At 46.1% G+C, this 13,838-nt stretch overlaps 1 protein-coding gene across 1 annotated transcript in view; it reads right to left on the bottom strand.

The window, feature by feature from the left end:
• Positions 1 to 2,403: 2,403 nt before the first annotated feature.
• The window catches only part of LOC100680112 (ras-related and estrogen-regulated growth inhibitor), a 32,736-nt gene continuing 21,301 nt past the window's right edge, over positions 2,404 to 13,838 (bottom strand). Inside the window, exons 4-5 of the mRNA XM_003424929.5 lie at positions 8,953 to 9,134; positions 2,404 to 5,033 (exon numbers count right to left, since the gene is read on the bottom strand). Coding sequence (XP_003424977.1) covers positions 4,694 to 5,033; positions 8,953 to 9,134 — 522 coding nt within the window. The 3' untranslated portion in view covers positions 2,404 to 4,693. The remainder of the gene's footprint in view (positions 5,034 to 8,952; positions 9,135 to 13,838) is intronic.

Raw genomic sequence — 13,838 nt, 5'->3', positions numbered from 1 at the left:
GTGAAATAATTTTTATTAAATCAGACGGTGAGTTGATTAAAATTATATCTATTGAAATACTAAATTATAATCGCGAAACCGTTCTTCAACAGGTTTGCAAAAACAACTGATGGATCAAACGGTAACCGGTAAGAAAAGTGTGTCGACTGTTCACCAGGTCATCAGCATCGCCTTCGTCGCGAACGACAAAACCGTGAAAATCCAGAAGTTCGACCAAGAGGGCAACTCGAAGTTGCACTTTTCTGTCGACTTCGATTACACCATCGCCAATCTGCTGATACGCAATCTGGCAGACAGTGGCTTTTTACTGCTAACTACGTCAAAGGATAAACCGTATCACGTGACAAAGCTCGATTCTAGCGGACAACGCGTTGGACATTTGGAACTTGGTGCAGGTTCCAAAAAGAACCACGGAGTCACGTCCTATCTGTACAGTGAGACAGTAGCTTTAGAGGACGACCCATCGGGTGGTTACTGTCTGTCTTTGGTTTACAGCCCAACGATAAAGGGACAGCTCAGAGAAGAATCAGATCTCGATCAGCTCGTCAAGTGTTTCTCCGACCGTGACTTCTCCAGCGCGTAACTGTATCATCGTAATTTTTAAGATTTCTCTGTTTTTACTTCGAACCTATCATCATAAGTCCAACGATATTAGATGGGACGGATTTTACTAAAGTCACATTGTTGTAGTAATTTCTATACACAAGTTCAAATACAGAGCTCAGTCAATCCCATGAATAAACGACAAATCGTCATCCTCTCTCAGTAGTCCTCGACGCTTATCTCGCCTCTGTCGTCCGATTCGCTCGGCTCAGCGTATAATCAGCCGTCTGCAGCGCGGCCCGAGGAGAAAGATCGTAACGCAACACCTGCCTACGCTGCACATAGAGCTGCACTCACTGTACACGCAGTCGCGACTCTCCTCGCGAAGATCGAGGCAACCCGAGACGTTATTCGCTCTCGGTTTCATTCCGCTTATCGTCCCACCCTCTCTCTCTCTCTCTCTCTCTCTCTCTTTCTACATGCAGCCGCCTTATATCTCAGAACCACGTGTTGTTCGTCATAAGCTGTTTCTTTTTACGACTTATTTTCGCTCCTCGTGCACACGAGAGAGCAATAAAAAAATTGGAGACGTTATATACGAAAATACAACCGCGGCGCCGCGTGTTTTGCGATGAGGCTAGATCGAAATAAACTGGCGAGCTTGTTTGTTAAAAATATATCGGCTCTCCGAAATAAAGCGCGCTAGTGACTATATTTCTTTCCGATTCGCGAAATTTTTCAACGCGACGTCGATCGGAGGAGAAAAAAAAATCGGCTCGAATCGATGCGGAGTAGAGTCCGGGCGACCTCCCACGCGATCGTATACACTCGTTCCTGGAATATCAAGCGCCGAAAATAAGCCGTCAATGATAAATCCATGCAGCGCGGCTCCTGTGCAGCGCATCGAAAACAGTGCCGCGCTGCCAACGAACTTTTAGCGAGAAGGTCGTCAGCCTCGCGCTTTGTGAACACACACACACGTATATACGCTTCTCTGCGGGTATACACGCACGTTAATATGAAGGAAAATAAAAGAATCGCTGTTACACATACGCCGCGAGAGAGATTAAGCGAGGCGACGGATTAACGATCTCGGACTTAAGTGAAAACAGCGATCGTTAACTCTGGTAATGAAGTTGTCGCTTGTTTACAATTATTGCCGATATATCGGCGAATAAATTCAAGCGATAATGCACTTTTATCACCATCAGCCTACCAAGAGAGATTTTCTCTTACGGTTGCGCAACTCGAGCGACTCATTAACGCGGCTCAACAAATTTTAACGGCGACGTTAACGTCCGAATTAACATAACCCCTCTCTTTCTCTCGTGTAAGCAGAGAGGAAGAAAGCCTCGCGGAAAAAAAAAGAAGTTTTTCGCGCGAGGGCCTCTCTTTCTTCGAGGAATTCGCACTCGCGCGCGACGAAAGTGCGCGCACATCAACGCGCGAGATGAGATTTATAAACGAAATGCTCCGCACGTGTGTGTATGTATGTAAGCGAGTACATGTGATTCACGTGCAGTGCTCTGGATCTCTTTCACTTTCCATTCGCGCTCTTTTTTTTATAAGCGTTACCTCCTTTTTTCCCTCGATTATCCGCAGCGTAGTGTAGTATATATAAAGCACATTACTGCAATACTCGTGAATTTACGAAAAACTAGACGATATTTCTGGGTACAGAGTTGCGCGCAGCGCGAGCCTTGGCCCGTATATCCGATGGTCTTCGATTAATTATCGGAGGAATCCATGCTTCTTGGCACGACGCGAACAATCGGCGTCAGTATTCTAGTGGTTATATATTTGCGTTATGTTATTGAAGTTGGAGAGATAGAGAGACAGGCAATGAGTATAGACAGAGTGAACGGATGTGCTGAGGTTCTATAACCAAAGAAGTTTATTTTTTTCTCTTTTTCTCTTCAAGAATTTTTAATTCTATATAAACAAGTGACTAGCACTTACAATACAGTTTTCTCTCATTCGATTTATCGAGCGTATAAACTTATGTGTCTACATTAAAGAACATACAGTGCATACGTCGACGTTCTCCGGCTTTGTCTGCTGCCTGTGTTTTTACACGTACACATCGTTCAGAGTGATATTATTGAAGTCGGAAAAAGTCTCTCGAAAATTCATGTACAGAAATATTATACACACTTATATGTATATTGGAATGTAAAAGGCCTCGGGGCGAGCGCTCGCTCTCTCTCTCTCTCGTCTACATGAACATGTGTGTGTATATATACGAATAAAAGGCACTGTGAGAGGGATGTGTATATGATACAAATCTATAGCATTGACAATATCCGACGAGAGACGCGCGAGCGCCCAAAGAATAAATGGTTTTTCGCATCGCGTCTGTGTCGTATATGCATTACAACGTGTATATCTCTATGTATATGCCTATGTATATAACGCTATGGTGTACGTGTATTTATGTGTGTATAGAAGTAAAAAAATGATCGGCGAAAAGGGGATAAAATGTACAAACTACAAAGCTGCAGAAGAAGCGGCTTTTTTCGCTTTATTGCATTGTTGCCAAGAGGGAAGACTCAATGCGGCGTCGGATTTTTCCTTTCCGTATAAATATATACGCCCCTGTATCTGTATATATTGTCGTTCTTTTGCTTCGTATATTACAAAATTATTTTATCTATACACAGGTCGTAGCAAAATATATACTTTATACATTGTATGTATATATATAACCCATCCGAACTCACTACCTCTACTATTTATATAGCTATAGTATGGCTCGCATTCGCTCGTATATTTCATGTGTATAATAACGTACCTAACTCTATGTGTGGTATACAAAATCGACTGTGCAGACGAGTTATGTTTACCTATTTTTCGTTTAATATATACTCTATACAATTTTAGGAACATGAGGATTTACAAAACTTGCGCGCATCGGCTAGTAAAATTTCGATATATAATAATACAGATTCAATATCACGTTTTAAAAATTTTTTTTTTCGCTCAAATATTCAATTTCAAAAAGCAAGTTTCAGCTCTCCAAGCGCGATTTCGAGTACATAATGCGGCGCCGCGTTATCTCGGATATAAAAGCCGCGCACACTCGATCGCTCGTCAATCGGAAACTTAAAATTTTATACTTCCTACCTTTTTCTCGCCTCGCTCGCGAATAAAAACGAGAGAAAATTATAAAAACGTCCGATTATCAATATATCACTATTAAAACCGTCGATTCATTTCGCTCCTTACAAAAAAAAAAAAAAAAAAGAATCATCGCGCCTACCGTATAATAATAATAATATGTACAAAATGTTCGCGTCAGCTAATGATGATGGCTTGATTCTCGCCATTCTTTTTTCTTCTCTCTTTATACTATACAGCTCCTCGTTTGCATTAGCGCCACTCTCTCACCTGTTCCTCCTCGTCGTCGTCGTCTCTGCGCTCGTCACACCGATGCACACTCGCACACATATGTATGTATATCTCATCGAACGCACACACGTTTTCGACTTTCGTTTTTTTTCTCTCTTTTTTCGGCTCCGACACTCTTGCGAAATCGGAAGACCGGTGAGCTCTTTATCTCTCCGATGGCGTTTTTTAACTTTCTTTTTTCGCGTCGATTCATTAATAATTTTTCGTCGCTCGCGTTTATTATAATACTAAATACTTCTCACTTACGGCGCACTCACACGCGCGTGGGCGTGCCTTCGACGATAAAAACGAATAATTCCGCCCGTTATCGCTAACGGGTACCGTTTCGAAATTTGGCTTTTGCTTGAATACGTACAAAAATAGAGCGTGTTTCATTTAAATGCATCTTTCTGCACGCGCGATCTCTGAAGATAAAAAAAAAGAATGATCATCGACAAAAACACGGATTATCATGGTCACGATCGATCTTACAGTCCTAAAGATGAAATCGATGACGTATAGAACCACGTACACTCTTAAATAAAAACAAAAAAAAAAAAATAATAATAATAATAAGATTCATGCATCCATGCTCGAAGTATGTGAAAAATCGGCAGCGATCGGGCGCGCGGAACGTGTGTCAGCAGCAGTAGCCCGGAGGACCGGCCACCGCGGCTCGACTACTGAGGACGACGACGTCCTGCCTGGAGCCAGGCTCGTCACGCGGGTCAGCCGCGCCGAGGAGGAGGGCGCAGAGGAGCCGTCATATGCTCAGCGACGGCCTCTTCTTCCTGTCCTTCGTACCACTGCTGTTGTTATTATTATTGTTGTTGTTGTTATTATTATTGTTGTTGTTATTGTTATTGTTGCTGGTGGTGTTGCTGTTGTTCTTGCCGAAGATGGTGCCGAGGACGCGGGAGACCGAGTGGACGCCGAGTTTGCGCCGGATGGGCAGAGCTCGGAGAAGCTGGACCGAACGAGCCTCGCGCAGGAGACCCTGGAAGGCCAAGGCTGCACCGGCTGGACTCTCGGCCGCGCTCACTTCGTAGAACTGACAGCCGTGGGCTAAGGACAACTGCTGGCCCTCGTCCACGCACACTTCCCTGGAACAGACGAGGAGAAGGTGGGCTGGTTAGATTATTTTTTGTTAATTGACCTATCGGTCGGGTTTTTAAAAGGCCGATTTTCGCTTTCAAGCGCATAAGCGCTCGAGAGGATTAAAAAGAGCGCGCGGTATGTACCGTATAGGAATAAGGTTAACGCCGAGATTTAAATAAGCAGCATTAAGCGCGTTCTTCAATTTGATAATCCGCGAACGAGAGAGCTGGCGAGCGGCCAGTGAAATGCGGGCAGCCTGATATATATTTATCTGTCTTCTGCGCGCATCTGCGCCGCCTCTTGAAATATTAGCGCGCGTTAAAGCCCGAATTTGCGATATTTGGTGGAAACGCTGCAGTGCGCCTGCACCCCACACACGGAATGATTCGCTATTCTTCTTTCCGCATTCCGTCGAGAGGGCGGCAAGCATCGGGTTTACGTGTAATGCACATCGAGTCGCCGATATTTACGATAGCAATTAAAAGCACACGAGTGGGCGAATCCGTCTTCCGCGTAGTCGCGCCTTATCCGTAGATGTGCAACGATATCGATTTTACGCCCCGCGCTAAGTGGGTCGAGCGTAAATTTCATCGGCCATTATCGCTAGCATTAGTCGGACACAATGCTCGCGAAAACGTGTCGTTATTATCCCGTCGCCCGGCGTTTGTTTATTTTGAACGTGTCGCTCGTAAAAAGCAAAGACACGTACTCGTACCGATATAAACACACACTTATACGCGGTCGAGTCTTTGTTATCCACCTGCGGTAGCCTTTATCTCTCTCGTGTGCAGCAGCACACACGCGTATAATTATTATCAATCGAGGGCTCCGAATTCGCGACGACTCGAGCGGTTGGCGCATTAATATATAAGCAGACGACGTCGCTATCGAGCGATCTCGAAAATTTTCAGTCCCTCCGATATACCGATTTTTCCTCGTAGGAAAAACAGGTTGCCACATGCAGCCGAGAGAAAGAAGAGTATACGTACGCGCGCGACGTTAACATCTTGTTCTCAACGCTCGCGGGGCCGATTTCTTTTTTTCTTCCCTCGTCTCTCTCTCTCTCTCTCTCTCTCTCTCTCGTCGTGTATAGCGATTTTTATGAAGCGCCTAATTACCCCGAGTGCCACTCCGATCTGCATATATAGATATTGTTCCGGTCGAGTGAGCGATCGGTATGGATTTTATCGGCGGGATGCAGCGATAGGAGACACAATATTCTATTGGAAGCTCGTATAGCGAGGCGTTTGATTATTTCTCGAAATTCGCGCTCTGTAGCTTTCGATTAGTCGCGGTGAGAAAAAGAGAGCGAACCGGATCGAGCGCGAAGACAAGTACGAGACGTTCGTACGTATGTATACGCGCGGTGAAAAGCCGCGGAGAGGACGTAATTATGCTGGTTAACTCAGATGGCGCGCCGATACTGTCCCATTTGAGTAAGTGATTGAGTCATTTTATCGGAGTAAGCTGCATATACTTCGGGATGTTCTTCCTCTCTCTACGGCTATTTATAGCTTGAGCGGCATATGCGTGTTTACAAATTAATCAGCGATCGCCGATTTTTCGGAAGATCGGTATGTACGCAACCGATTTTTCTCGCCGGTTCAACCGATCTCGAAGCTCCTTGAAAGACTTTCTAAACAGATTCGATCGATCGGCGGATCATTATATACCTCTGGAGGCTAATAGTTGGAGGCGCTCCCGACAACCGCTAATTCGCTAACCGGCGTTGTTCCGACGACGACGAATATTGCCGGTGTGTACATATGCGCGGATATCGGCGAAAGCGCGGATATATCTCAATATGCGATAAGCCGCGATTGAAACTTAATTGGATCGGAAGGAACTACACGAAAGTTTTCTTCTCCGCTGCTGCATCGAGGACGAGGAAAAATACCGATTTAATGGGACTTTGATTGTGATAGTCTCTCGAAAATGAAGTAAAAATTCGGCGGATAATGGTGTATTTGCTTTCGCGGATATATGGAGCAATTAGTACGGTTCGGCGAAAGTTTATACCGATTTCTCATTGTCTCCGATAGTTGAAAAACTGCGTTTATAATAAGCTCTCGCGCTTGCATTTTTCCGTGTACGCACACTCCAAGGTGTTGCCGACAATGATCGCATGCGACTAATGCTCCTCTCGTGACGGTAATGACCGCGTGCATACTTATTCAGGCATTTCTCTCGTTAAAATAAGATACTCACACCTCGCAGCTGATCGGTATGCGAAAAAAAATTAGCAAGGCCGTGTTGCACCTAGAAAGCCGGCCATCTTCCGTCAATACGCATACCTAATCCCCATATAGTAGTATGTACAACACACAGACACACATCAGGGAAAGCGCTCGCCGCCCTGCAGTGCACGGAAACGCTGTATATCATCTAGTCGCTCTAAATGTGTAAGTATACGCGCTCGCGAGCGTTATCGGAGAAATTAACTGCGGACAAACTGTTTTATCGCGCGGCGAGATAAGCGCCGCGGCGCACAAGCTGATTAATGGCGCTCTTGTGGCTCCTTTAACGGTACCCACGTACACACACACACACACACGTACGCCTCGCTGGCTGCATTGTGCGCCAGCAGATGAGAAATCGATACGCGTGCGAGAGAGCCGATTTTTGATGGATATACGCGCGCACAAGTATATATACTTTCATTTTTTAGCCGCGAGAAAGTGCAAGTGTCAGATCGGTATCGGTATAATCCTATTGTGTCATGTGCCTCACTCTTGATTTCCGATCTTGACCCCGCGCGGCTCCCGACAATAAAGCTTAGATAAGCGCACCTGTGTAATAATTGCAGCCCATGTGTGCTTTATACACAATGGAGGGCTACGTATCGAGTGTCTATTGGATTCTCTATTCTCCTATACGCATCAGCCTTGAAAATCCTCCCGTCTCGGATTACTCTCCGGGCTTCTGCTCGTAAATCGACGTGCGTTCTTCGTAAAGTCGATCTTTGGTTTCACGCCGCGAGAGACGAGACACTATACTATACGCTATTTAAAAAAAGCGCATCAGGGGACCGTTACGTTTTCATTATATATGTGCGAGCTCGCTCGACGCGCCCTCGGATAACGGCCTGCGAGAGTTAGTGTTTTTTGCCGCGCGCGCGCGGCTGATTGTTACATACCCGCGCGAGAGTTTGTCGCGAAATAATAAATTCCGGCCTTTTTATCGGGCTGAAAATTCACAGCGACGTTTTCAGGTCGTTCGGGCGTGAAAAAAAGAATATATCCTTCGACCCACTGACGAGCGGCGGTTTGTTCTCTTTCCCTTTATCGCGCTTAATAATAACGAGCATAGCATCTCGCGGGATTGTCCCTCTCCGTAGAGCCCTAATCATCCTCGCGACAGCGTGAAATTCACGAGGACGTTCGTCTCTGTCCCTCGTGGAGCTATATGACAGTCGGCGCCGATTTCGATCTGTGCTCTCTCGGCGCGCCAGGCTGGATTAAAGATATCGGCCCCGGCACACGACTCTCGGTTATGTAGGTATGTGTGTGTAACCGGTTCCCCGGAGCTCACTACTCTGTGTCCGTCTGACTCTCGCCTTCTCTCTCTCTCTCTCTCTCTCTCTCTCTCTCTCTCTCTCTCTCTCTCTCTCTCTCTCTGTCTCTCTCTCTCTCTCTGTCTTTGTCTTTCTCGGCGCGAAGCTGCGCAGAGCGTCTGCATATCAAAGTAGCCACAGCGCCAGGTTCGAGGAATCGCGGCTTTATCTAGCCTCGCTCACGACCCCTTCGGACAGAGAGTATAGTCTATGGGAATTAAGATAGGGGCTCTCTCCCTCGGCGTTATGGAAAGAGTTTATTATAATATTCCTTGGTTTTTTTTTTTGTTTTTTTTTTCAAGATAAGGCACTCGAATTTCGCTTCGCGCGTATTGGGTGCTCCTGATATCGATATAGAATAGTGTACTCACCGAGCGTGATCGAGATCTCTCTTGTTGCCGAGGAGCAGGGCGGTGAAGTAGGAAGGCAGCCTGAGATCGGCAAGCTGCTTGAGCAAGCCTCTTGCCTCCTGGAAGCTGCGCTTGCATGTCACGCTGTAGACAATGACGAAGGCCTCGCCCCATCTTATGTGCGAGTACAGACAGCCGTTCTCCTGCGAACAAACAAAACACGGGGTTTCTTTTACATATGCGCATGTATGCCGGGTGACAAGAGATCGGTATGTGTATATGTGTGCTGTGTAATGGCTGTGAGGAGATGAACGTTAATTATAACACACATCCCGGCGGCGCTAAGTGCCAATCAAAGGCTCGCGGAAATTCGGCGATGATAGCTGACGATGCCGGCTTTTTTTAATACCGATCGTTAACTATGAAACCTGTAATAATGGCCTCTCGACGAGTTCATCACCGTTGCACTCTGTTATTATATTATGTGATTTCATCTTATTTTGTATATAATCAAAAAGTATAGCACTAATTGATTTTTGTTTGACCATCAGTCAAGTTAAGTGTGAATAGTGTAATTCAGTGACGATACTATAATGCGCTAAACACATATCAATATTCTACACTCAGGCAGTTATAGCATGAGCGGCTTATCGTGATGCGGGAAACGCGTTTCCTATAGAAAAGGTGCTTATGCGCCACCTGTCGTCGCTAGCCGGAGACTTACAGGTCCCTCATCTGCTTGAGTAAGAGAAACAATGTCAATCGCGCATCACAATAACCCGCTTACTCCCTCCCAAGTCCCTCATAATTACATACCCGAATAATACGTCGAAAAACGAGCGATTGTTTCACGCAAAACTCCCCAATATACAAACACACGCATCACCGTTACAACGACCCACGCGCAGCCGAGAATCAATCTTTTTGCGCCTCTCTTCCGGTGGGCAGCTCTCTCGAGTAATTATTTTCTTGCTTAATCTTTACGAGCGTCCGAAATTTCTTTTTTCGTGTAATAAGCTCTCGTTTACGATCGGAGAAGAAAAAAAAAGAGGAGCCGAGGAGCGAATATAAGGCAGCGATTGTCAGGCGCGAAATTTATGCTACTTCGACCGATAGCTTATCCCGAGTGGGCGAACGTCCGCGACGCGCGTTTTCCGCGTTATTATACTCGCGCGAGAGAGGGCTATTAATACACGCGAGCGACTGCGCTGCGTCGCGCACACAACGCCTTAATTCGCGATTCGGATTTCGAGAGCAGTGGGAACGTCGCGAGCGAGCGCGTTTGTTTGTTCCGCTTTGCCGAGAGGTAAAATTAGAGCGGGTTTGTGTGCGAGGGAGAGAGAGAAAGATCGCTGCTGGATGATATTGTGTGCGAGAGAGAGAGAGAGAGAGAGAGAGAGAGAGAGAGAGAGCTGCGTATGGCGCATCAGTCATTTTTATCTCGACTCGAGGAGAGTCGGACTTTCGAAATTTTTCGCAAACGTTCGTCATGCACACGCGGCTCTGGAGAATGTTTTTTCGAGAAAGATTTATTTACGATGTTTGCGAAGGCGAACTTTAAAAAAATAAAAGTACAATATTTAATAAGCACGCCCCCCAGCGAGCGAGAACAGTTAGAGCTTCGCTAACAGGATTTCGTTCGGTCCATTATAGAAAGTTAAAGCTCCGGATGGGGAACAAACGAACGCGCGCAGAAATTCGCACAGCGAATAAAGCCTAGCTCGCGGCTACGAGCTCGTTAGTCCCGAACTTTATTAGACTCGGATCCGGCTTATCGTCGCCGTTTCGTTCTCTCCTTGTAATTCGCGTCGATATACACGCCTGTGCCTATATAATACACGTATACACCATATATATCTATATGCGGAAGCGCAACATACGCGGCGCCTTAGGAATTTATGTAAAGTACTATAATTAGATGACATATATATGACCCTTATAAGGTCAGCCGCAATTAATCCCGGGGGATATTGCGCGGAGAGATTATACGATATAGCGTTATACACCGCCGTATGGCGATTTATGGAAATTAGAATCGTCTTAATTAGCCGCCGCGAATTTGTCGAGGGCCCTAAAAATTAATTATGTAAATATAAAAGCAAATTGCGGGGGTATAATGCTCGGGTCTAGGCTCGTGTGTGTACACGTATGTATAAAATTCAAACTTCACGATATAATAAAATATTTGAAAGGGGCGATAAATTTAATGCGCATATTGAAATGCCGCATTAATCGCGCTGCAAATAAATCGTTTTCAATATATACGCGTACGCGCGGGCAAAACAATAACAAATTACCATAATTAAGTTAATTCGTGCAAAACGCTGCGCTCAGCTCGAGTCGGATTAAATAAATTAAACGTTACATAAAACGCGGCCGATCGACGAATAAATCCTACAATACGTCCACACGCGCGCGCGCGACTTAATCACGAGAGAGAGAGAGAGAGAGAGAGAGAGAGAGAGAGAGAGAGAGAGAGAGAGAGAATGTGTGTAATGTTATTTACGCCTTTGACCAGGTCATTAATCTCTCGCGTGTGTTTCTCGGCCTCATTTTTCCCGCTTAATTTATTCCATACGCTCCGCGAGCGCGATTCAATTCTCCGCGAGCCGATTTTGATCGATCGCGCGAAAAATCGGTAGCCGATCGGCGCGGTTCTAACGAATTCCTCGCGACGACAAATCGCCGGCAAATTCGGACACAATTCGTTTTATACTCGCGTGTACGTATTGCGCAACTAGATATGACTCAACCTCTCGAACGCATAAATCGTCGCTCGCTCGAACCGATTTTTCCTAGTCCCGATAGATACACACACACGCACACTCGGCTTCTCATTTGCATGTCGGCGGAGAAAGAGCTGCGCGCAGCGGCAGTCCTGCATATATATTTATAAACGCGCGACGGGAGAGTGTGTCTGGCCCATTTTCGCGGCGCGCGCAAATAAATTCCGCGACGCGACGAGCCTTGGGAAGGTCGGATATGCCCGCGACCTCCTCCCTCTTCCTCCCACGCGAGCGACATTTCGCGCCGATTTTTTGCTCCTCCCGATTTTATGACGCGACGAGATTATCGAGTACGAGTTTGTTGTTCGCAAAGGGAATAGGTGTGATAAGTGTTTATGAATAATTAATAAGAAGTCCGCTGCGGTGTGTACGTGTCTTGTTCGGCATTTTTTTCGAGATCGTTTCGAGACTGAGACGTATACGCGGCTGCATAAATAATCGATAACAATAAATTTCGAACCGGTTGAAAAAATGAAAAAGCCGACGAGTTTTCCTTGTGATTTCAAGAGTATACAGGTATGTGCACCTCGACATTGTCGCATACAGCGCTCGTAAAAAGTACAGTCTGTATCCGTGTGCATCCTAGTCGCAAAAAGGCAAAAGCTTAGACCATATCAACGCACTACACGCCGGCATGTCTCTGCTCTGTACCCCGCGTGTAGTACTACTACTACACGAGTGATAGGCCGCGCACAGGCCTATGTTTCCGCGGTTCGCTTTGCCGGCGGGCCGAAGACATGCACCGAAGCTTTTCCTTTTAGCTCTCCTACGTCGATGCGCTCGGAATGCATACGTCGATTTTCGCGTGGAATTTAAAGACACACGCGTACGTGTGTTATACCTCGCTGTACTTTCGTTTTATAAATAGAATCGCGCAAGGGCGAGAGCGTCGCGAGGTCGAGGATCGATCCCCGACGACGACAATGAGATTCGTAACAAGAATCTCCGAGATAAGCCTCTGGACACGTATACGCGCTTAACATAAGTGCAGAGATAGAGCTGAGCGCGTGTCGCGGCAATCTAATAATTGCGCCTGCGATGTCGCGTCGCTTTTGTTCGCGTTTTGCCAGACGCGCTTCTATACCTTATACATATAGATCCAATTTGCATTTAGAGCGAAGCGTCGCGTACACAGATGGAATATCGAGTGAACGAACTCTAAGGATAGCTCTGCTCGAATTTCAATGAAAGAGAAGAGAAGAAAGAGGTCGTTCATCGAACCTCGTAATATTGGCACAGGACACTTTCGCCTTTGGAGATTACGCGAGAGCTTCCCGCGTATCGATTTCGCGGAACGACAAGTGCCGAGAGAGGAAGTGAAGCATAATAACGCGTAGAGCGTTAGGAGGAGAGATAATCCGCGCGACGGAAGTCGATCGCGGAGAGGTGTCGCGCTCCATTGAGACGTCATTCAATACTATATGGATATGTACGAGGTTAGGTAATGCGCAGCTGCGTGCAGAGTCTCGGTGTGTAATCGAATTTTTAGCTCGATCTCTTCTGCGAGTTGATTAATCGACGGCTAAGAAAGTGCGTGTGTATAAGGTGTCGACGGTAACGCGAGATGGGGAAAGGGATTTGGTTTTTATTATCAACAGCCTCGCGAGACCGCGTGAAAGTATTGTTTTGGTAGCACTGGATTTTCGGAAATTATAGAATCGTGAAAAATCGGTAAAGAGCCTTTGAGAGATCGGTATAACGATCTCAGATCGATCACCGAGAAGACACTAAGCGACTATTGTGTTGTCAAGCCAACTTCCATCCGCTGATGTATCTCGAGGCTGGCCTTAATTAAGCTCCGGAGGCGCGGTCACGAGGTCAGGAGCAAAGATCGGTATACACACATACATACCGATCGTTAATTCGATTTTCCAGTTCTCCTCCCATTCTCGCTTCCATTTTCTGCAAACTTATAAATAGAGGCTCAGCGGGGAACGTCTAGCTACAAAGTCTCCGCTATTAGTTTTACCCGCGAGGCTGTATACACTCGAGTGTCCCTATACGTAATTACACGTGCGTGTATACACTCGCGCGCGCCTCCGAATATAGACGCACTTATAATTAGATCGCGAGAATCGCAATGTCTATTTCTGAGCGTTACACACAGATACGCGCACAACT

The sequence above is a fragment of the Nasonia vitripennis genome, chromosome 1 (assembly GCF_009193385.2).
Source record: "Nasonia vitripennis strain AsymCx chromosome 1, Nvit_psr_1.1, whole genome shotgun sequence".
In the NCBI taxonomy this organism is placed as follows: Eukaryota; Metazoa; Arthropoda; class Insecta; order Hymenoptera; family Pteromalidae; genus Nasonia; species Nasonia vitripennis.
This window is presented reverse-complemented; position numbering and strand designations above follow the sequence as displayed.